Source organism: Chionomys nivalis, chromosome 6, assembly GCF_950005125.1.
Source record: "Chionomys nivalis chromosome 6, mChiNiv1.1, whole genome shotgun sequence".
NCBI lineage: Eukaryota > Metazoa > Chordata > Mammalia > Rodentia > Cricetidae > Chionomys > Chionomys nivalis.
Window position 1 is genome coordinate 32,456,277 of NC_080091.1, and position 25,051 is coordinate 32,481,327.

At 43.0% G+C, this 25,051-nt stretch overlaps 1 protein-coding gene across 1 annotated transcript in view; it reads right to left on the minus strand.

The window, feature by feature from the left end:
• The window catches only part of Abca13 (ATP binding cassette subfamily A member 13), a 405,330-nt gene that overhangs the window by 375,557 nt on the left and 4,722 nt on the right, over nucleotides 1-25,051 (minus strand). Inside the window, exon 2 of the mRNA XM_057772486.1 lies at nucleotides 10,151-10,244. Within this exon, the coding sequence (XP_057628469.1) occupies nucleotides 10,151-10,244 (94 nt within the window). The remainder of the gene's footprint in view (nucleotides 1-10,150; nucleotides 10,245-25,051) is intronic.

Sequence of the window (25,051 nt, forward strand, 5' to 3'; positions counted from 1 at the left end):
CTCATGTATCTGCATGTAATGACCCTTTCTCCTTGCTCAGCTGTGGAGAAATATCCCTTCCTCCCATTCACCTGTGTACAATCTCCATTCAACAGTACATAATAAACAAGTTTCACTTTGAGGTTGGTGCAGCTTCTCCATCCCAGAGCCCAGAGTACCCAACACCAGCTTTTCTGCATCTGTGTGTATCATTTCTTCCTCCCTTGCTGCTCTTATTCACAGTTCCAGGACCCAAGCTATGCAAGAACACAACAGGAGACTTTATAGCATTATATCATTAACCCTGTTGTTAACTTGAAAGATATCTGAGGAATCACCCAAGAAATACAAAGTCCTTTTCTACTTTGCGCTTCCTCCCCAGGGTCTGCACTCCTACTGCCAAATGGCCTAACTCTCGCGGTACTTCACCAGCTTCCCTCGCCATGGAGCAGGCACTCTTCTGTTAGACAGCCACGCCTCTTCCGGCACAGCCTTCTTGCAAATCAACCATGAGAGGGAAGTGTAAAATGAATGTTTTAAGTTTGGGCGAAAGCTTTCCGCTAAACGCTAATTCTTAAACATTTACATGAGATTTCTAAATAGAATATAGTACAAAAATGCTTTACTGTGGGGGGGCTGGAGAGATGGCTCAGTGGTTAAGAGCATTGCCTGCTCTTCCATAGGTCCTGAGTTCAATTCCCAGCAACCACATGGTGGCTCACAACCATCTGTAAAGAGGTCCGGCGCCCTCTTCTGGCCTTCAGGCATACAGACAGGCAGAATATTGTATCCATAATAAATAAATAAATATTTTTAAAAAATGCTTTACTGGCTTCTTCCTTCTGTCCCCTTTCCTCTTTGGGCACATAACACCATCCAGCTCAGTCTGTCTGGCGCTGGGGGCAAACCCTCAGGGCAAGTAGGCAGGCGAGACCTCCTTTGTCTCACTGGCCCGCCTGCACCAACCAAGGTAGGCGCTTTGTTTACGAACTACCCAACCTGCACGGAGATCTGATCTCGGCACCAGGAGAGACAGCAGGGCGGTGAGTTTGTGACCAGTGGCGGCGGAAGCAGCCCTGGACAGGGAACTCTGAAGTTCCTCATCCCCTCCCTATACTCCCCGGGCTCCCTGCAGGGGCTCTACCCCCCCATACTGCCTCTCTCTTCTTGTCCCACCCAGCGTGCATCCAGAACCCTTCTTCCTTCTGGCCCCTTTCCTCTTTGGGCACATAACACCATCCAGCTCAGTCTGTCTGGCGCTGGGGGCAAACCCTCAGGGCAAGTAGGCAGGCGAGACCTCCTTTGTCTCACTGGCCCGCCTGCACCAACCAAGGTAGGCGCTTTGTTTAGGAACTACCCAACCTGCACGGAGATCTGATCTCGGCACCAGGAGAGACAGCAGGGCGGTGAGTTTGTGACCAGTGGCAGCGGAAGCAGCCCTGGACAGGGAACTCTGAAGTTCCTCATCCCCCTCCCTATACTCCCCGGGCTCCCTGCAGAGGCTCTACCCCCCCATACTGCCTCTCTCTTCTTGTCCCACCCAGCTTGCATCCAGAACCCTTCTTCCTTCTGTCCCCTTTCCTCTTTGGGCACATAACACCATCCAGCTCAGTCTGTCTGGCGCTGGGGGCAAATCCTCAGGGCAAGTAGGCAGGCGAGACCTCCTTTGTCTCACTGGCCCGCCTGCACCAACCAAGGTAGGCGCTTTGTTTACGAACTACCCAACCTGCACGGAGATCTGATCTCGGCACCAGGAGAGACAGCAGGGCGGTGAGTTTGTGACCAGTGGCGGCGGAAGCAGCCCTGGACAGGGAACTCTGAAGTCCCTCATCCCCCTCCCTATACTCCCCGGGCTCCCTGCAGGGGCTCTACCCCCCCATACTGCCTCTCTCTTCTTGTCCCACCCAGCTTGCATCCAGAACCCTTCTTCCTTCTGTCCCCTTTCCTCTTTGGGCACATAACACCATCCAGCTCAGTCTGTCTGGCGCTGGGGGCAAATCCTCAGGGCAAGTAGGCAGGCGAGACCTCCTTTGTCTCACTGGCCTGCCTGCAACAAGCAAGGAGAGACATCACTATAACACCAGGAGACTAGCACTGCAGAGAGCCATCACTGGGAAGGTACATCAGTAGGCAAGGAGACCTGATCCGGTAAAAGAAGATCCAGAGGGGAGCATTCAGAGAAAGAGATGGGCAGGCGCCAATGCAAGAATTCACCTAACAATCTGAAAAACTATATGAAACCACCAGAACCCAGCGACCTCCCAACAGGTGGACATGAACACCTTAATCATGAAGAAGTAGATAAAATTGACTTTATGAAAGTGATTGACGCCCTTAAACAACATGTAAAAAATGCCCTTATAGAAATGGATGAGAAGTATAACAGAAAGTTTGAAGAATTGAGTAAATCAGTGAATGATACCCTAGGAAACCAAGGAAAAACAATCAAACAGATAATGGAAACAGTTCAAGACTTAAAAACTGAAATGGAGGCAAAGAAGAAAACACAAACAGAAGGTCAGCTGGACAGGGAAAATCTAGGTAAACGAATAGAGACTACAGAAGCAAGCATAACCAACAGAACACAAGAGATAGAAGAAAGAATCTCAGATTCTGAAGATACCATAGAGAAAATAAACACGCTGATCAAAGAAAACAGCAAGGCCAACAAATTCTCATCACAAAACATTCAGGAAATATGGGACACAATAAAAAGACCAAACCTAAGAATAATAGGAATAGAAGAAGGAGAAGAAGCGCAGCTCAACGGTCCAGAAAATATATTTAATAAAATTATAGAAGAAAACTTTCCCAACCTAAAGAAAGATATACCTATGAAGATTCAAGAAGCATACAGAACACCGAATAGGCTGGATCAAAAAAAAACATCCTCTCGCCATATAATAATCAAAACACAAAGCATACAGAATAAAGAAAGAATACTAAGAGCAGCAAAGGAAAAAGGCCAAGTTACTTATAAAGGTAAACCTATCAGACTTACACCTGACTTCTCTATGGAAACCATGAAAGCCAGAAGGTCCTGGATAGATGTACTGCAGAAACTAAGAGACCATGGATGCAAGCCCAGACTACTATACCCAGCCAAGCTTTCGTTCACTATAAATGGAGAAAACAAAATTTTCCAGGATAAAAACAAATTTAAACAATACGTAGCCACAAATCCAGCCTTACAGAAAGTAATAGAAGGAAAATCACTAACCAAGGAGTCCAACAATGACCACAATATCTCAGACAACTAGAGACCCTTCACCAGCGCAACACAAAGAAGGGGAACACACAAAATTTCCAACTTAAAAAATGACCGGAGTTAACAACCACTGGTCATTAATATCACTTAATGTCAATGGACTCAACTCTCCTATAAAAAGGCACAGACTAAGAGATTGGATACGAAAACAGGATCCAACATTCTGCTGTTTACAAGAAACACACCTCAACCACAAAGACAGGCACCTACTCAGAATAAAGGGTTGGGATAAGGCTTATCAAGTAAATGGACCTAAGAAACAAGCAGGGGTGGCCATACTAATTTCTAACAAAGTTGACTTCAAACTTAAATCAATCAGGAGAGATGGAGAGGGACATTTTCTACTCATAACAGGAACAATTCATCAGGATGAAGTCTCAATCCTGAATATCTATGCCCCTAATATAAAAGCACCCACGTACGTAAAAGAAACATTGTTAAAACTCAAGGCAGCCATCAAACCGCACACATTAATAGTAGGAGACTTTAATACTCCTCTCTCACCAATGGACAGGTCAAGTAGACAGAAACCTAACAGAGAAATAAGAGAATTAATGGAGGTAATGAATCAAATGGACTTAACAGACATCTATAGAATATTCCACCCAAATAGGAAAGAATATACCTTCTTCTCTGCAGCTCATGGAACCTTCTCAAAAATCGACCACATACTCGGTAACAAAGCAAACATCCACAGATACAAAAAAATATTAATAACCACCTGTATCTTATCAGATCACCATGGATTAAAGCTAGAATTCTGCAACAATGCTACCCCCAGAAAGCCTACAAACTCATGGAAACTGAATAGTCAACTACTGAACCATTCCTGGATTAAGGAAGAAATAAAGAAAGAAATTAAACTCTTCCTTGAAGACAATGAAAATAAAGAAACAACATACTCAAACCTATGGGACACTATGAAAGCAGTTCTGAGAGGAAAGTTCATAGCACTAACTGCCCACTTAAAGAAAACAGAGAAAGCACACATTGGAGACTTAACAGCCCACCTGAAAGCTCTAGAAAAAAAAGAAGCAGACTCACCTAGAAGGGGTAGAAGACTGGAAATAATCAAACTGAGGGCTGAAATCAACAAAATAGAGACACAGAAAACAATTGAAAGAATCAATGAATCAAAAAGCTGGTTCCTGGAGAAAATCAACAAGATTGATAAACCCCTATCCAAACTAATCAAACGGCAGAGAGAGAATTTGCAAATTAATAAGATCAGAAATGAAAAGGGAGACATAACCACAGACACAGAGGAAATTCAGAGAATCATTAGATCTTACTACAAAGGCCTGTATGCCACAAAACTGGAAAATGTAAAAGAAATGGACGCTTTTTTAGATAAATACCATTTACCAAAGTTAAACCAGGACCAGGTGAACAACCTAAATAGACCGGTTAGTCGTGAAGAATTAGAAGCTGTTATCAAAAACCTCCCTTCCAAAAAAAGTCCAGGACCAGATGGTTTCAATGCAGAATTCTACCAGAACTTCCAAGAAGACCTAATACCTATTCTCCTTAATGTATTTCACAATATAGAAACAGAAGAGTCATTGCCAAATTCCTTTTATGAAGCTACAGTAACTCTGATACCAAAACCACACAAAGACACAACCAAGAAAGAGAATTACAGGCCAATCTCACTCATGAACATCGACGCAAAAATCCTCAACAAAATTCTGGCAAACCGAATCCAAGAACACATTAGAAAAATTATCCATTATGATCAAGTAGGCTTCATACCAGAGATGCAGGGCTGGTTTAACATACGCAAATCTATCAATGTAATCCATCATATAAATAAACTGAAAGAAAAAAACCATATGATCGTTTCATTAGATGCTGAAAAAGCATTTGACAAAATTCAACATCCCTTTATGATAAAAGTCTTGGAGAGAATAGGGATACAAGGGTCATACCTAAATATAATTAAAGCTATATACAGCAAGCCGACAGCTAATATCAAATTAAATGGAGAGAAACTTAAAGCCATCCCACTAAAATCAGGAACACGCCAAGGCTGTCCACTCTCTCCATACCTCTTCAATATAGTTCTCGAAGTTTTAGCAATAGCAATAAGACAACATAAGGGGATAAAGGGGATTCAAATTGGAAAGGAAGAAGTTAAACTTGCATTATTTGCAGATGATATGATAGTGTACATGAGCGACCCCAAAAACTCCTCCAAAGAACTCCTACAGCTGATAAACGCCTTTAGTAATGTGGCAGGATACAAGATCAACTCCAAAAAATCAGTCGCCCTCTTATACACAAAGGATCTGGAAGCAGAGAGAGAAATAAGAGAATCATCACCTTTCACGATAGCCACAAACAGCATAAAATATCTTGGGGTAACTCTAACCAAGGAAGTGAAAGATCTATTTGACAAAAACTTTAAGGCATTGAAGAAAGAAATTGAAGAGGATACCAGAAAATGGAAGGATCTCCCTTGCTCTTGGATTGGGAGAATCAACATAGTAAAAATGGCAATTCTACCAAGGGCAATTTATAGATTCAATGCAATCCCCATTAAAATCCCATCAAAATTCTTCACAGATCTTGAAAGGACAATAATCAACTTTATATGGAGAAACAAAAAACCCAGGATAGCCAAAACAATCTTATACAATAAAGGAACTTCTGGAGGCATTACCATCCCTGACTTCAAACTCTATTACAGAGCTACAGTAATGAAAACAGCGTGGTACTGGCATAAAAACAGAGAAGTCGACCAATGGAATCGTATAGAAGACCCGGATTTTAACCCACAAACCTATGAACAACTGATTTTTGATAAAGGAGCTAAAAGTATACAATGGAAGAAAGAAAGCATCTTCAACAAATGGTGCTGGCACAATTGGATGTCAACCTGTAGAAGAATGAAAATAGACCCATATCTATCACCATGCACAAAACTCAAGTCCAAATGGATCAAAGACCTCAATATCAATCTGAACACACTGAACCTGATAGAAGAGAAAATGGGAAGTACCCTACAACATATGGGCACTGGAGATCGCTTCCTATGTATAACCCCAGCAGCACAGACATTAAGGACAACATTGAATAAATGGGATCTCCTGAAACTGAGAAGCTTCTGTAAAGCAAAGGACACTGTCACTAAGACAAAAAGGCAGCCTACTGACTGGGAGAAGATCTTCACCAACCCCGCAACAGACAAAGGTCTGATCTCCAAAATATATAAAGAACTCAAGAAACTAGACTTTAAAAGGATAATTAACCCAATTAAAAAATGGGGCACTGAACTGAACAGAGAATTCTCAACAGAAGAAGTTAAAATGGCCAAAAGATACTTAAGGTCATGCTCAACCTCCTTAGCGATCAGAGAAATGCAAATCAAAACAACTTTGAGATATCATCTTACACCTGTCAGAATGGCTAAAATCAAAAACACCAAGGATAGCCTTTGCTGGAGAGGTTGTGGAGAAAGGGGTACCCTCATCCATTGCTGGTGGGACTGCAAACTTGTGCAACCACTTTGGAAATCAGTGTGGCGGTTTCTCAGAAAAATTGGGATCAACCTACCCCTGGACCCAGCAATACCACTCTTGGGAATATACCCAAGAGATGCCCTATCATATGACAAAAGCATTTGTCCAACTATGTTCATAGCAGCATTATTTGTAATAGCCAGAACCTGGAAGCAACCTAGATGCCCTTCAATGGAAGAATGGATGAAGAAAGTGTGGAATATATACACATTAGAGTACTACTCTGAGGTAAAAAACAATGACTTCTCGAATTTTGCATGCAAATGGATGGAAATAGAAAATACGATCCTTAGTGAGGTAACCCAGACCCAAAAAGAAGAACATGGGATGTACTCACTCATAATTGGTTTCTAGCCATGGATAGGGGCCACTGAGTCTATAATTTGTGATCCTAAAGAAGCTAAACAAGAGGGTAAACCCAAGGGAAAACATATAGATATCCTCCCAGCTATGGGAAATAGTCATGACTGATGGGCAAAAAATTGGAATCTTGGGGGTGGGGTGGGATGGGGATGAGGGGTGATGGGGAGAGAAAAGTGTGAAGGAGAGGATGAGGGGAACTGGGGGAATCGGGGTGAATGGGGATAAAGAAAGGTTGGATAGGGGAGCAGGGAAACTCATACCTTAGGTAAGGGAGCCACCTAAGGGGTGACAAGAGACTTGAACTTGGAATGGCTACCAGATGCCCAGGGCAATGTCCCCAGTTAGTTCATTGGGGCACCTGAGGATAGGGAACCTGAAATGAACCTATCCTATAATCTTACTGATGAATATCTTGCATATCGCCATAGAACCTTCATCTAGCGATGGATGGAGATAGAGCCAGAGACCCACACTGGAGCACCGGACTGAGCTCCCAAGGTTATAATGAGGAGCAGAAGGAGAGAGAACATGAACAAGGAAGTCAGGACCATGAGGGGTGCACCCAACCACTGAGACAGTGGGGCCGATCTATTGGGAGCTCACCAAGGTCAGCTGGACTGCTACTGAAAAAAACATGGGATAAAACCGGACTCTTGGAATGTGGCGGACAATGAGAGCTGACGAGAGGCCAAGGAGAATGGCACAGGAACTTTCATCTGGCGATGGATCGAGAGAGAGACAGAGACCCAATTTGGATCAACCGTCTGAGCTCTTAAGGTCCAAATGAAGAGCAGAAGGAGGGAGAACATGAGCAAGGAAATCAGGACCGCGAGGCGTGCACCCACCCACAGTGACAGTGGAACTGATCTATTGGGAGCTCTCCAAGGCCAGCTGGACTGGGACTGAATAAGCATGGGTTGAAACTGGACTCTCTGAACATGGCGGACAATGAAGGCTGATGAGAAGCCAAGGACAATGGCACTAGGTTTCGATCCTAATACATGAACTGGCTTTGTGGGAGCTTAGCCTGTTTTGATGCTCACCTTCCTGGGCCTGGATGGAAGTGGGAGGACCTTGGTCTTCCTGTAGGGCAGGGAATTTGGACTGCTCTTCAGTAGCGAGAGGGAGGGGGAATGGACTGGGGGGAGGAGAAGAGGAGTGGGGATAGGGGAGGGGAGAGGGGGGAGGGGGCAATGTGTGGGAGGAGGGGAGGGAAATGGGAAACGGGGAGCAGTTGGAAATTTTAATTAAAAAAGAATAAAAAAAAATATATAATAAAAAAAAAAGAAACTAAATAAAAAAAAATGCTTTACTGCATCAAATAATAGCAAAACCCTTCAGAAACCTGGCATGGTGATGCACACCTTTAATCCCTCCAGAAAGGAGGCAGAGGCAGGCAGATCTCCATGAGTCGAGGCCAGTCTGGTCTATGTGGTAAGTTCTGGGAAAGGCAGGGCTACATAACCAGGCCTAGCTTCATAAGAAGGAGGAAGAGGAAAAAAGAAAGGGAGGGAGGAAAGAAGGAAGGAGGGAGGGACGGAGAGAGGAAGAGAGAGAGAGAGAGAGAGAGAGAGAGAGAGAGAGAGAGAGAGTTTCAGGTAAAATACTCCTATAATGTATAATGAGTCAACACCTTAATCAATAAAGTTGGTGACACATGTCCCCACCCCACCTGCCATTTGTATGCAGAGGTGGACAGGGCATGGGGACAATGACAATGACTGGGAAGCCACTGATCTATGTTCCATAGCTTATAAAACCCAGGGAACAGCTTTCCCCATGATGTCTACTTTGGTTCTGGGAGGTGATCTCCTTCATACACACGCGAAGACCCACTATGCCCAGAATTGAGCACAATGGCTCTCACACAGAAGGTGTTCACTATTTGATGACTGAATGAATGAACAAACAAGAATGAGTGGATGGATGGATAAAAGAAAATGAATGTGTTTGATGCTTAAGGGAAGACTGGAATCTTAGCAAACACAGGACATAGTGTTTTAGAAGATCATAGAGAAGTTAGGAGTGATATAACCAGTAATAAAAGATGAATTTCTCTAGCTGGTTCTGTATCCCTTCTCAGGAACACATCTAGAATAGAGGCCACCCCTGAGGTCTCTAACCCCAAGAACACTTATTCTTATGTAGAGTCCCTTATGACACTTTTCTCACTGTATTCTAATAGACCAGCCTTCTAGAAAGTTCTTTGAGGGAATAAAAGGCTCTAAATACATATTTATTGAACAAATAAATAAAATACTAAAATTTAAAAACCCTAAAAAATATTCTCAGTTCTTCATAACTGTAATCGTATAACCTGCTTCACCATTTTCTGTAACACACAACACCATCCTCCAAAGCACAAAGGAGTTGTTATACTCATTCCCTTTGCAATATGTACTGGTGACCTATTTCAGATAAATTCTAACATTTAATAATCATTTTTCCACGCGAAGCTTGCAAAGTCAGACAAACTACACATTCCAAGTGGCATCGTCAAAGCAAAACAGGTCACCGTGTCTCAAGAGGTATGGCTACTGAGCTTTCAAATCAGACAGACAAAGTGACCTGCCTGGCTGTGTTCCTGGAGAACAGGCAGTTCTTGCAAGTTTATCAGTGAACCAACCTCCCGTCAATCAGTCTCCACTTCCAATGCTGCTGTCTTCACCACTATCATATCCTGTTAAAATGAAAGGTACCTACTGCCCTTACCTCTGTTTCTAACTCTCCCTAAATGAATAAAAGGTTTATAGACCCAAGCCCACATAGGTTCAGCTAAGATGAAAGGATAAATCTATTTTCGGGGTTGAGCTAAGATCTATTAATATCAACCGTAAGCAGTGAAGAAACGTGAATTGTGTCTTCCTGGCACATTCCTCGAATATATTGCTGTTGTCATAATAGAGCCCCTGTCACTCACCCCTCTGAGAATTCAGTGTCAATAAAGAATAGAGAAAAGAGGGAATGGTTTTTCTTTGAACACTTGGCATCTGAAGATTGCATTCAAAGTGAAACTCACAGTTATCTCTGTGTCTGGGAGGTTCTTGAAAACGAAGCACTGTCAGAATCATGAACAGGATACAGGGCCAGAAGAATTCAGCAAGTGAGAGGACCTGGGCAAACATAGAAGACAAAATGCTGACCATGTTTTCAGGCACTGTAGCAGTCCTTCTGCATGAGGGACACAGGCAGTCAGACCAGGCTACTTTTACAGAGAGTCACTGTTACGCCTGTCTGTGAGCATGCTGTGTCAGAAACACAGAGGACCCAATGTCAGAACGCATTGAGTAACAACAGAGTCACAGGGTACAGAGGTCTCCTTGGCAACAATTTGCCAAGAAATCTCCTTGATGGCTGGGCCAGGCAAGCATGGGTTCTTTCATTCTAACCTAAATTACCAAAATTGATACCAGATCACAAATTACACATTATATAGTAAATATATCTATATTTATTACAAAAGGGCTACAAAAGAGTTATAAGCCCCAACAGAGTTCAAAGAATTTCAGAGAGGCTTGGGGCAGAATCTGAGAGGGATGTGGAGAGGCCCCTGAGGACTAGCATAAGGAACAAGGCATGCGTGGTGGAGGAGGGGGTCTGTGGCTGAGACACTGCAGCTGCCCCCTCAGAGGCAGGCTTTGGGGTCAGAGCTGATCCACTGGAGTGCGAGGTACAGGGCATTAGGGATGTAGAAACGAGAGGCAGGAATGGGTGCAGAGAGATGAACCAGGGGTCAGATGGACAGTATCTCAAGCAGACCACATGATCGGGAGGGACTGAGATATGCTGAAGGCCTTAGGACAGTTGAGAATTCTCTGATATCGATCCCTTGACACACACACTGAGTGGTCAGGTTTGACAGATTGGAAGGGCTGTCACCACTTCCGTGTCCTCCTCTTTACAGGGTCCAGCTGAGAGACTTACACCTTTTCCTCAGTCCAGTGTATCCAGGAAATTCTCAGGCCTGGTTTTCCTGACACAGCTTTATTGTGCTCTATGTATATTCTTACAACCTTGATTTACTTTGATAAATTTGTAGCAGCACCTCTCTGTGTTTAGAAGCAATTGTTGATCAGACTGTGCCGTGGGTGACAATGGACAGAAGTTCTCTGTGCCTATGGCAAGGTGCAGAGTCATCGCGCCTCTGCCCTGTACTGAGTCTCCCAGGGCAGGGCACCACCCAAGAAGCCACTTTCACATAACACAGAGTAACTGAGGCTCTGACACAACCTGGTCGACAAACTCTCTCTAGGATCTACCGGGGTGGAGTCTGGGAGAAGCCCTAGTTCATTCGCCTTGAGGTCCAAACTCAACTAATGTCACCTGCTCATCTTTCTCACCTGTCCTGGATTCTGATTCTTTCCATTTCCAAGACTTTTTTTTTAATTTCATAAATGTCATGAAGGAATAAAAGAAATAAATAACATAGTTATTTTTTATTTTACAGCTAATATCCACTGATGAGTAAGTATATGCCATGTTGGTCTTTCTTCGTCCGGGTTACCTCACTAAGGATTAATTTTTTTCTAGTTTCATTTATTTGCCTTCAAATTTCATGATCTCATTGTTTTTAAGAGTTGAGCAATACTCCATTGCGTATGTATCATTGTACCACATTTTTATGTTTACTTTCTTTCTCTTTTCTTTCTTTCGTATTGGTGGGATTTATTATTTTTAACCTTTTAAATTTATTCTTTGTGTCTTTCACATCATGCGTCCTGATCCTACCCAACCCCTAACCCCCAGAATAAAAAGTAAAGTAAAATTTAAGAGAAAAAGGGGGGGAGAAGAGAGGGAAAAATCTCATCCTGGAAGCTGCAGTGTGACACACTGCACAGTGAGCCATGCAGTAACCCCATTACCCATACATTTTTACATGCAGGTGTTCATCACACAGAACCATTGGTCTGGTTCTGGTCCCCTGGTCTCCTCTACACCATTGACACTGGACCCTCACTGGAACTCTTCTTGGACATCCTGTTGCTGCCCTGTGTCATGGAGATCCTGCAGCCCCGGGTCCTCAGGACTGACCCTACCCCCATTCCTATCCCGCACTCCATGCTCTAGCAGATCACAGATGGGGTGGATGTTGGGGTGAATCAACACATAACCCTGGTTCTGGGCCTGTAATTGCAGAATTGGTCAGCCTGCCAGCTCTCCCCTGTCTTAACCACCAGGGTGAGCTCTTCAGCATTGCCTTGGCTAGTTAGCCCCTTGCCCCTGATGAGCAAGGGGCAGGATCAATTCTCTGCTTCCACATCCTCAGGGTCACTTCTCCTATACCTATACCCTCAGGGCCAGCTAGCTCTATTGGGCTATCCAGGCAAGGTATAACAGCCACTCTACTGAGTGCCGTAGCTGATGAGGGGCAGGGACAGTTCTCCTGCTCTTCTGACCTCGGGGTCATCTTCCACCTGCCTCAGGTGCCGATAGGCAGGCAGGGAGAGCATCTCTCCCCCACCCATGCTGTCACATGGTTTGTTAATATCTAGTTTCTAGAGCTCTTTATATAGTTTGGAAATCAGCCCTCTGTCAGATGTGGGATTAGTAAAGATTTTTTTCCCATTTTGTAGGCTGCTGGGGTGTTTTGTTTTGTTATTTGTTTGTAGTTTTGAGTTAGGATCCGATATAGCCCAGCCTTGCTCACTATGTATTTGAGGCCAGGCTTCAACTGTTGGCCCTACCTGCCTACCCAAGTGCTGAGGTAATAGGCATGCCCATCTTACTTGCCTTTTTATTGTTTAAATCTTTCGTGTAGACAACTTAATAGTTTTTAAAAATTAGTCTTTATTCTCTGACCTGGATGTAAAGAGAATGCAATTTAAGGAGTTTTGCCAAATAAACTCTGTCAGCCACAATGACAAATAGTATCACTGCAGTCTTAAAGCAATGGCAAGTTTATAGCTGCACATGAAAATTACTGCAAGTGCTATAATTCTGCATCCCATGGAGAAGTTCCTTCAGGGATCCTGAAATTCAAAGGAAACCCAATTAAACCTAACCTAAAGGAGTACTATGTCAGGGATTTTTTTTTTTTTCAGTTTACAAGTTGGTAAACTTCCCTTTGGAAGAGGACAAGGAAGAAGGAACTTCTATGGCTCTGAATCTAAAATTACCATAGGAGAAAAGACCCTGGGGAGACACTGTGTTCCGCTGAGTCACCGTCCACTGTGCACCTGTGAATCGACTCCTCCTGTTTCTCTGCGGGGGGCCAAAGTCCCCTCCTCTTCTCAGGTGTCTTTAGCCCAGAGTCTCACTTGGCACTTTTAATTATACTCCTGCTCATGGGCACGCCTTCTGTCATCTGCAGGACTGCTCTCTCCCTCCCAGGATTCAGGCTCTCCTTTCTAAACACGGCCATCAGGCCTAAGTGAAAGAAACCATCAGTGTCCGGAAGCACCAGAAATGGGCCCTGCCACAATCTGCTCTCAGGAAAAGCAATCAGTCATCCGTTGAACCTGTTAATGCTTGAAAAAGGGTGGGTCACCTTTCCAATCAACCACAAAGCCCTCTGCTCTTTTAACAGCGCCCCCAGGAAGCAGTTCCCACCAGGAGAGAGTGTAGAGCCCACTTAACACCTGACTTTCACAACCCTTGTCTGTGACCTTCATGGGTGAGGGGATCCCTGTCTTATTCCGTATTCCTGTCACATCCCACCCCAAGCACCAACAGAGTCTTTCCTTATGGCCTCGCGGAGCCAAGATAGGAAAGAATACGGGAGCCCATGGCGGACTGAAAATGGATAGAAGAACTAGCTAGGAAATACAGTGAGAGTTCCTTCCTCCAGACAAAATAAGGAGCGGGGAGTGGGGGTGGGAAGGAAAAGTTAGAGGAAGTGGGTGGGGGACTTGTCTTTGTCTGATCCACCAAAGGAAAACACATAAATAAACAAAAACCTACAACATGATCAGTACCAACCTAACCCATACTCTCTAAAGCCATCGTGATGGGTCTTCCATGTTTTCCCAGCATCCACACTGACAAAGGAGTCTCCTCACCCACTTCTTCTGGCAGAGCACTTGGGGAAACTGTTCTAGGTACTAATCTAACGAAACAAGCAATGAGCATGAGCGTCCAAAACACGCTGCCACAGAAGCCTCCAAGGCTGCCCGTTGAAGATGAAAAGATGGGCTATGCGGGGAGGGGGGATTCAGTAGTGAGAGCTTTTGGCAGTAGACTCCAGGTTTGATCCCCAGCAGCGCACACATAACAAAAGGAGCATACGGGTGAACTGAATCCAAAGCTGGACAGAAATTTCCCCAACTGGAGTGGAAATAGCATAAAATATTTAACAAAAATTCACAGGAGAACACAAAGCCCCAGGAAGAAAATAAAGATTGTCTTTCGTCTCAGATGATCTCCTTTTTAAACTCCACCATCATCTCCACGTCACCTCCTGTTTCAAAAACAAAACAAAACAGGAGATACAGGATGTGATTGGGGGCCAATGTAAAAGAAAACCAAAGCAAAAAAAAAAAAATCATTTAGAAAAGAAAATCACTGAAAGGAGTCAGGAACAGAAAACCTTAGTTAGGCTGTCAAAGTGCGAGTCACAGTCGTCAACGTACATCAAAATGTCTAGACACAATGCAGACAGACAGGCAAGCCGAACACAGGCTAAAGAGAGCCAGGATACATGACAAGAAAGGAAATAAATAGAAGAATGTGTAAGCCCTTCATAAGGAAGAATGACTTCATAAAAATAAGAGCTCAAAAAGGTGACAGATGATCAAAGTGGATGCTCACTGAGCTAAATAGAAGGAACTGAAAAATCATACTCAACTGACTTAGAAACCACACACACAAAGTAGACACTAGTTACACACGAATTCTTGAACACTGAGAGCTGGAAGTAATAACAGTGATCTAAAGGCAAAAATATTAAAACATAAAAAAGCAAAGACTAAGCAAATTAACATCCATAAGAGAAAGAATTCAAAACATAAAACCCCAAAATACTCAAAGCTGTAGAAGACTTCACCTAAAGATTAAAAGTGTAAGTTTATACTGTGTTTCAGAAAATTATTTATTCTTAAACTGTGGATAGTGAACTTCAGGCTATTGATCAAAGATAAGTTTTAGATGATGAGAGAAGCTGGAAAGGCTGGGCACAAGCCAAACTTGAACATATCCTCAAAACATTGTGTGTACATGCTACTGTATCAATACACACAACGTTCTTTTGGAAAGATTTCTTTCCTTGCTTGCTTGCTTGCTTCATTCCTTCCCTCCTTCCTTTCTTCCTTTTCTCCCTCCTTCTCTCCCTTCCTCCCTCCCTCCCTTCTTTCCTTCCTTCCTTCCTTCCTTCCTTCCTTCTTTATTTCTTTCTCTGTGGAGGTTTACTCGAGTCAAGGTTTGCATGCGGAGCTCAGAGGATAACTAACAGGAGTCTGTTTTCTCCTTCTATGATGTGGGTTCTGGGGTCAAACTCAGACTATTGGAAATGAAAACAAGTGTCTTTGCTCACTGGACAATCTCACTGATCCAGTATCTACAGTGCTCAGTAAGTATGATTTTTAAAATCATATACATTATATAAAAATGGGTACAATACCTAGCTAATAATGTCCTGGAACAAAAACAAACACACACATGTGTGTATGTGTGTGTGTGTTCTCAGTTGTTATAGAACATAAATAATGTAGAGACCATGAACAATCAAGGGATAAAAGCTTCACAGTGAAATCCAGCCAACATAAAAATGGCTCAGAACCTAAATCCAGTGATATCATTTCTGTTTTAAGTGTGACTGGTTGGGAACAGCTGTGCATTGCTGGTGAGGTACCAGCTCCAAAGAGATACAGTTCCCTCAGTAGAAAAAACTAAAAAATTTGATAATTTTTAAAATATGCCTAAAGATTTTTCCAAGCAGATGAAAGATATAAATCCACATATAATAGAAATGCAACATTATAAAGAAAATAGACAACCCCTGAGACTGTGTGGGGTCCATATATACCACACACATGTGTGTACACACACTAACACATAGACACACATACCACAAACACATATGTGCATACATACACAACACCTACACATATACACCTATACATATTGTCCTGGTTAGGATTTTTTGTCAACTTGACACAAGCTACAGCCACTTGGGAAGAGGAGCTCTCAATTGAGAAAAGCTTCTATAACACTGGTCTCTAATAGGCAAGTCTATCAAACATTTTCTTGATTAATGGTTGATATGAAGGAGTTCTTCCTACTATGGGCAGTATCACACTGGTCATATGGTTCTTGGTTGTATAAGGAAGAAGGCTGGGAAAACCATGAGGAGCAAATCAGTAAGCAGTATCCCTCCATGATCTCTGCTTCAGTTCCTGCCTCCAAGTTCCTGTCTTGAGTTCCTTCCCTGATTTCCCTCAGTGAAGTTACCTGGAAGTGTAAACTGAATTAAATTCTCTCCCCCTCCAGTTGTTTTTGGTCATGGTGTTTTATCAGAGCAATGGAAACCCTAAGAAACATACATACACCACACCCACACACTCACACACCCACATTCACCAACAGCCCCCCATACAGACACACATGTACCACATGCACACGTGCACACTCACACAGACTCAAACACCCAGAAGATCTCAAGAATAATTCAAAGAAGACACTTACTAAAAATATAACTAGAATCACCATCAACTTTGCTCACTGATAGCAAGAAGTCAACATGCAGCCAAGTCTCTGCAGACTACTCCGAGAAGCTTGGTCAATTTAGAATAGTGTCACAGAGAAATTACATGGCAAGAACACACAAAAAGAGAATTGTAAAATAAACAGAAACCAGGTTTCCCATTGCCCAACACACTAAAACAGTTTTCAAATGATGTGGTCGGATTCCAAATAGTGCTTGGATTAGACTATTTGAAAGACAAGGACTTACAGGCTTTACTTTCAAAAGATATTGGCAGGTACTATTTAGGATATGTGAAGTTAAACTATAAAGAGGCAAGATGGTCAAAAGTAAGGAGATGAAAAGCACATAGCAGGTAAAGAGTAAGCGGATTACTTAGCACCACACAAGCAAGACAAGACAAGACACTGAGAGGAACACTGCAAAAAAGAACTTCAATGTGAAGAACTTCAGCAGCATACAATAAGGACTGCAATTACATGTGCATACCTCATACCTCACACTACAGAACACCTGACAAAAATAGGGGATGGAAGTTCCAAATTTACCTTGATAGATGATTTCAGTAACCTGTCTTGCAATAATTATGCATACCGCCAGCAAAATTCAATAAGAAAACACATTTTAAATGATATTTAATCATTCACCAAAGGTATAATACAGCTAAGGAGAAAAATATGTGCAATATTATATGATACTTAATTGTATTAAAGGTGCCAGAGTATTTAAATAAGAAACAGATGAGCATTGCTAATCCACAAAAGTGTCATTGTCATGAAGATACCATTTCTGCCCTGACCTCTGAGTTTGATAAAAACCTGTAGCTCCGCACAATAGAACAGCCAGTGAGTTGAACTGACCCCAATATATATGTTGGTTTGTGTTTGCCTACTGGCATACTTGGTGAGCTGTTTTCAGATATAGTAAGTAGACTAAAGACCAAAAGTATCCAAGATCATTTACATCAGGAGGTCAGAAGAACTCATCTTCTAACATGCCAAAGCCTTGCATAAAGTAATAGTAATTAAAACAATATACTGTTCATTTAACCACAGGAGAACTGCCCAGTGAGGGGAATATATAGCCCAGGAACAGAGCCCTATAGATCTAACACATTTTTAAAAAAACTAAGAAAGAAGGAGAAGAAAAGCTGACCGATCAATGGGAGAGCTTGTTATTCAACAAATGGGCCATTTGATTTGTTTTCCTGAGAGCTAGGCTGGAGACAGGTAAGACAAAGGCCTGTGCCATGTAGGAGAACTACACGGGAAAAAAATTAAAAAATGAAAAACACATAGAAGGAAACAAAGGGTATCATATTGATGTCTTAAGACACAAATTCCACAAACTATGAAAAAAAATAAGCCCTATTACAATGCCATCATTTTCCTTTTTTATTTCTTTAATAAAATTTATTATGTCTAAGAACTGAAAAAATAAATTTTGTTTTGTTTTGTTTGGGATTTTATTTTTGTTTATTTATTTATTTATTTGACATCCCTGCTGTAGTTTCCCCTCCCTCCTTTCCTTCTACCTCCTCCCTCCACTCTCTCAGTACCCCCCACCCCCACCATCTGTGTTCTTTAGAAAATCAACCAAAAATATGTAATAGACATGCTTGGTCATGAGAGTACATGGATCATGTCAGGCACCATCATAGGCGCTGCGAAACAGTGAACAATGTAGATAGAGCCCCAGCTTCCTAGAGGACGAAATGAATGGGCAAGTGGAACATCTCTAATTCAAAACCTTGAAAACATTCAAAATGCCCCCTAAATCCAGAAGATTCAAAACAATGACATGATGTCATCAGTGAAAAGTGCACACCATGAAACTTGGGTTCGTGGACAAAATTATTGTATGATGGTGTAAAGTTCCCCTCAGTCTGTGTGTACAAAGATGTCAATGAAAGACATATAAATTTTATGTTTAGATGACATAGATCCCCAAGGATCTCATTATAGATACATGAAAATCTTCCAAATCCTGGGATATATCAGGCATCTGAAGCATTTCTGGGTCCCCAGGAGTTTTGGACATGACATTACACCTGCACCAGAGAAATGATCAAAACCTGAGTCAGGTTTTCTGGGGCATTTTGAGATGAAGAAAACTAAACCCATCTTTGGCTTCCTCTCAGGATCCTGGGGCACATCCAAGTGTGCATAAGCCTCAAAGTGCCTAGTGGGATGGGCTTCATGGTGCTGGCTAACACCTTGGAAACCATGGAATCATTATTTTTCCTGGTGCCCTTGAACTGACTTGTGATGGAACAGGAGACAAGCTTAGCACTGCAGCATAAACAGACCAAACTCCACCTCACTCGCACAGACCACACTCAAAACAGAGCCTGAAGCAGTTTTAAATCCCCCAAGTGACTAACGCAGTGCGGGGTTTGAGTTACAGTAGAAAACGCGAAGGTTAAAATGCTTCAGCATAAAAAGTAAAATTGCCAATGAATTAAGAGAGAAAAGGGTTCCTTTGAGGGAGAAGCTTATCCTAAGGATAAGTGATTGGCTGAAGGGAGGGGAAACATCCTAACTTTAGAATATCAAGGAAGCTGAAGCAAAGCACATAATTAGTTTGTTACCCTGGGCTTTGAAAACAAAGACTTTTGCAGCACACATGAAGTTCTACTGTGGCTGGGGCAGTTTGGGGCCTCCCAATGCCACCTCTCAGAAGTAGGGACTTTTCCAGAAGTGTTCAGCAGCCTTTGTAGCTGTTGCTTCAGAAAAGACAATCCAGCGCTCACACAGTGCAAGCAGTTATGAGAAAGCCAACACCAGATGCCACCTTCAATTACAGGTAATGTCACTTCCCAGCAAGGAGCTGGGACATCCCAAGAGCTCAGAGATGCCACTCAAGACCAAACCACTTCCTCAAGGGAAAACTTGCAAACCTTGATAATAATTGAACACTGAGAAAAAAAGGAAGTTGATAAACGGAAGTCTTTCTCCTTCTTACATTCTATTAAAAGATAATCATCTGTCTTCTGACATTTATTCATTAAACATTGACTTAGCATCAGACTCTGTCCAGCACTGAGCTATAGCTTCTGGAATTAAAGAAGAGAACAAGAAACAAACTCTTCCCTCATGTCTCAAAAAGGACAGAAAAATGCAGTAATGTGCACCCTGGATGGAGAGGCCCACTGGTGAGAATGTTCTAGAGAGGAAGCCGTCTGTCTCTAGATCATCACTGTATTTACTCTGACCAACAGCTCACACTCATTATGAAACATGAGAACAAGTTCTAGAATATTCTCAAAAATATTTCAGTACTGTTCTAGTGGCAAAAAACAAAAAATAGAAACTAAGTATGGGTCACTGGCAAATTGATAGATGATATCATTTTGAGGAAAACACTTTTAATCCTCCGTTACTGTGGCCAGAGTTGGGGTGTATGAGATACTAGCTGTAGGAGGTCACACCTTTCCTGCCATAGCCAACTTCAATGAACAGATGGGAGGCCCGTAGAAAGGAAAAATGATGGCATATAATATACAAAATAAATCTGCATCTGAATAATAAAACTAAAGAACACACAACTAAGTGAAAAAGTGTGTGTGTGTGTGTGTGCGCGCGCGCGTGCGTCTGTATGTATAATTGTCAGGCTGGAACGGAAGTTGGTAGACCTTTCATGTAAATTAAAGTAGATCTGGAGCAAAATCCAACCTTGAACAAAACTCTTCAAAATGGAAAACTAAAGAAACCGTATTATACCACTGTAGATAGAATAAATCACAAATACAAACCACACACAGCAGAAAGAATTCAACACTGGACAGGTCAACCAGCACCATGTGACCTGTGCATTCATACTAGAAAGAAGTGGGGGACCAGACACTGCAAATCAGAACAGAGAATTAATCCAAGTTCTTTTCTGGTTCATTTATGTCTCTACTGAGTAAGGTTACTGAAAGCAAACCTAACTTGTAGGTAGTATTTGATACAACACACAGCAAAGGGTTAGAGAGATGGCTCAGTGGCTAAAAGTACTTACTGCTCTTATAGTGGGCCTGAGTCTGGTTCCTAGCACCCATGTCTGGTGGCTCACAATCTCCTGTAACTCCAGTTTCAGGAATTTGATGCCCTCTTCTGGTTTCTCACATACACATATGCACACACAGATACACACACATACATGGAATTAAAATAGCAAAAGTAAATCTTAAAATATATATGATATACATGCATACTTGATCTATTGTAAAATATGTATATTATATATGTGCATGTGCATATACATATATACACATGTATATGAGGAACATGCTAGGAGATCAAGATGCCCTTGGAAACAAGACTGACCCCTCACAAAACAGTTCATAAGACAGTGCCTCAGCTCCGCCTCTGATAGCACATGCCAATGCGTGCTGTGGATACAGAGTTCGAGGCTCTGGTAGAGACACAGGCAAGGCTGTGCTGTGGTAATGCTGCTAGTGGCTCCTGACAGCTCATCATGTGAAGAGCACCAGCTCCAGCCCTGGTGGATGTAAGCTCTGACTGCCTGGGGTCATTCTGTCCTACTTCATCATTTAGTGACAATCAGATAAACTCCGTAAGATTGCATTCAGTGCTGTTCACCAGAAGAGCCAGGAAGGGTCTGCCTGGGTTCCGTTTCAGATAGATCCAGGTCTCTCAATGTAGGCCCTGCAACTTCCCCTGGTCTGTGCCAACAATGGGCATGTCCCCTCCCTGGCCTCAGCTCCCTGAATCTGTGAAATGGGAAAAAGAGTTGTGAGGCTATCCCGGGGCTAAAGTTCGCCATCAGCTTGGAGAGAGAAGGCATGTGGGTGCCATATGCATCCGGGCAGGGTGTTAAAAGAGCGAGCAACAGCTGCCAGAGCAGACAGAACCGCTTTCATCCAAAAACCACGCTAGCCACCACCAGCTTCTACCTCAGGCCCTTTGCGGCAGCTCCTGTGAGTCACGCTCAGCCACAACTTCCTAACTCAATGACTATGCTCAGAGACTTCTATCACTTTCCACTTGTCCCTAAGGAGACAGGAGAGCACCAGCACACACAGGTACACCTGTCTCCAGCGCTACAGACCCTAGTCTAAAGGACAACACACGCTAGTGAGACATTCAAACCAGACAGTATGACTACATGCCCTGGGACATAGGACCTCCACAGCCAGACCCACACAAAAACTCCAGGGCTTCCTGGGCATACAGCATGCCCTTATGATCCCAGCGTTAGAAGAGTTGAGCCTGGAGAATCATGAATTCGAGGCCAGTAGGGGCTAGAGTGAGACCTCTTCACAACACAACAACAAAAATGGTCCTGTCTATGCCAAAGTTCACTACTGCAGCAAGGAAATCCCAATTGCAGCAAGGAAATCCCAATTCCAGGGGCCTTTGTTCTGTTTGACAGAAGCCGCCATCCTACATAAAAGAGACCTAGCGTCTTGATGATCTTAGCGTTTTCTCTCCCAAGTGCTGGACAACTTCAACAAGAATATCAGAGACAGAAGTCTCTGTTAGTTTTCATTTCTTTTTCTCCCCTGGCAAACAATCAAATGGGGAAGAAATGAATCCAAACGCCTAGTATCTGAAAAGCAGTGAAGGCATTTCCTCACTGACCTTCAAAGCCTTTTGTTTGGTTGGCTGGTTTGGTTTTTCCCCAACCAGTAGTTCGTGTACTTACTTGTGCTTTGAGAAAAGGGATGGGAGGAAAAGAAAGCCAAATCAAAGGATTAGATGCAAATTAAGATCACTTAGAATGGAAAGGGCCCTGTGATCCCTTGATTATGAATAGAAGAAAAGCAAACAAGCTTAGTACATGCCAGCTCTGAGCTCTAATCCTACAAAACATGTTTGCTTCTCTGTAATTGTACTTCTATATTGCTTTTCCCAGGTCACTGAGACATACCCGGATGACCTGTAGTAACCTCACTATGACCCAACAGTTTCCTCCCCCAGGGTCTAGAACGGGTGTATCATGGCAGCCAAGACAGCCTCAGGCCACACCAGAACCCCACAGGCCCCTTTTAATAGTCTTCTTATCTATCCTGGGGGCACCAGATTATTCCCTCAAATGAGTGAAGAGAATTCAGTCAGAGCTTCACACTATACAAGGCATCCAAATATGAACGCAACTGGCTAAGATGCTGTCTGTGGGGCTTCATTATAGAAAATGAACAACTTCTCCATGGTGATGGGAACCATGAGAAAACCGCAAGAGCAAAAGCACTGCTCCAGGGACCCCTTATCTCTCACCCAGTCTTATTCATCAATGCCTGCTTCTTCTAGGGTAGCAGGCTCCAGGCCAGGCAGAAAGATCTGAGGGCAGGTAATCATCTGGCAGTGCCCTTCTGGCGCTTCTGACTGACTGAGCCACAGAAATGCATTGAGCCTGGAGAACATCTAAGCTCATTTGCGGGTCCTGGTAACTACAAGTCTGTTCCAAAGAGTAGGGCTGGCCACTGGCATGATTGCTATCGTGGCCTAAGCAAAAAAATGATCTAATCAACATCTATGCCAACTCTGAGACTGCGCTAGACAAAAGCTATCAGAGGGATCTAAGCAGGGTCAGACCACTGGTTATGTACGCAAGCCACATGGCTCAGGCCATGGAAATGAGAGGATTCTGAGAGCTGGGCAAACCCTATTGAAACCTGGGACTTTTGATGAAAGGCTGAGAACAGCCCCCATGCGAGTCCTCGGAGCTTACAAGGCACAGGAAATTCTGCAGAGTTTGCACACTCTGTCCTTTCAGATACAACACAAGGATTCTGCTGGAAACCAGACCACTAAGTCACCTTTGTTCACCTTTAAACTGCATGACATTGTCAGTCTGAAGTTAGCCAGAATCAGAACCATTGGACTTAGCTCTGTCACTCCAGACCCACTGGGAAACTCCAGAACCCGGGAGGGAAAGGGTGTTGTTGTTCACTTCATGATAACTGAAGATTTAAGCAGACTCTTAAGGAAGCAATGTTCTTTGCTTTTCTTTGAATTTTGAGACAGATTCTCCCATGTAGCACAGGCTGACCATGGATTCACTGTGTAGCCGGTATGCCACTGTTCCTGGAGAGGAGGTGAGCTCTAAAAAGCAAACATCTTTCTTTTGACCTAAATGAGTTAAATGGAGCATTTCTTGTGGGGAATGGTGGTGCCTGAGGGTTACATTGTGCTGTTTACAAGCCCAAGACCACCCAAGGTGTGACTTTATCTCCTGAGGCCACTGCTGTACTAACAAAGGTGGAACCCAGGCACAGACAGGCTACCACTGGGGCTGTGCTAGGTCCCTGCAGCTCATAGGCACTTAAGTTCTTAACCCCCAGCTTTAACCCCCAGCCCTTCATCGCCTGATTTTACTTGGTAATGGGACCACCGGACACACAGTTTGTAAAAACAAAGTCATACTGGAATAGAACGAGCTCTGATCCCATGTGGCCTTCCCTTTCCTTCTGAGAGCGAACTTTGGACACAGAGATACACAGGGATGATGATGAAAAGAGACACAGAAAAGGCCACATGAACAAAACTCCTCAGAGAAGCTAGCCTGCCCCTACCTCAGCCTTGGGTTCCCAGCCTCCAACTGTGAAGAAACACATTCTCTTTACAGTACTTTGTGCATAGTATTTTGTTATAGTGGCCTAGGCAGACTCATACATGCCCCATATATAAGCAAGCATAGATTTAGCCTAAATTCTGCCCTGCAGGATGACAACAGGCTCACTTCTGGAAAAATCTCTCTTAATGGGAAAGATCTTAGCAAGTATCAGGGTGCAGTAAGACTCCTAATCCAGAGAATATTAGTTTCAGCGCTAAGATCGCAGCGGTGACCCTTAAATGCTGTTATTCATTTAAGCCGCTTATAGGTCAGTTCACTTAAAGCATACTCAATGTCTGCCGACATTATGTTTGAACATTTGAACTTTTGAGGTTCTTTCCAATAAAAAGGTATTCTGAGGTTTTAAAAGATACACAACTATAGCATCTTGTCAGGAGCAGTCTTTGAGATCAAGATTTTTTTTTGTCAGTCTGACTAAGAGTTCAGACACTTGATCAATGACCTCCTGGTTTCTGCTAACAGAACTTTAAGTCAAATATATTTGACACAAAACCATCGAATTATAACTTCTAACTACACAAAAATAGTAACAAGCGTGGGGTCAGTCTCTAAGATAATGTCCAAAAGAAAGACGATCTGCTCCACTTCTGGGCTTTCTTTCTATGATTCTTTCTAGTTTTAGAAAAATGCAGAAATTGAGGCCAACACATTTTTTCAAAAGAAACTTAAGCTTCGAACCAAGTCATGTTTGAGCCCTGG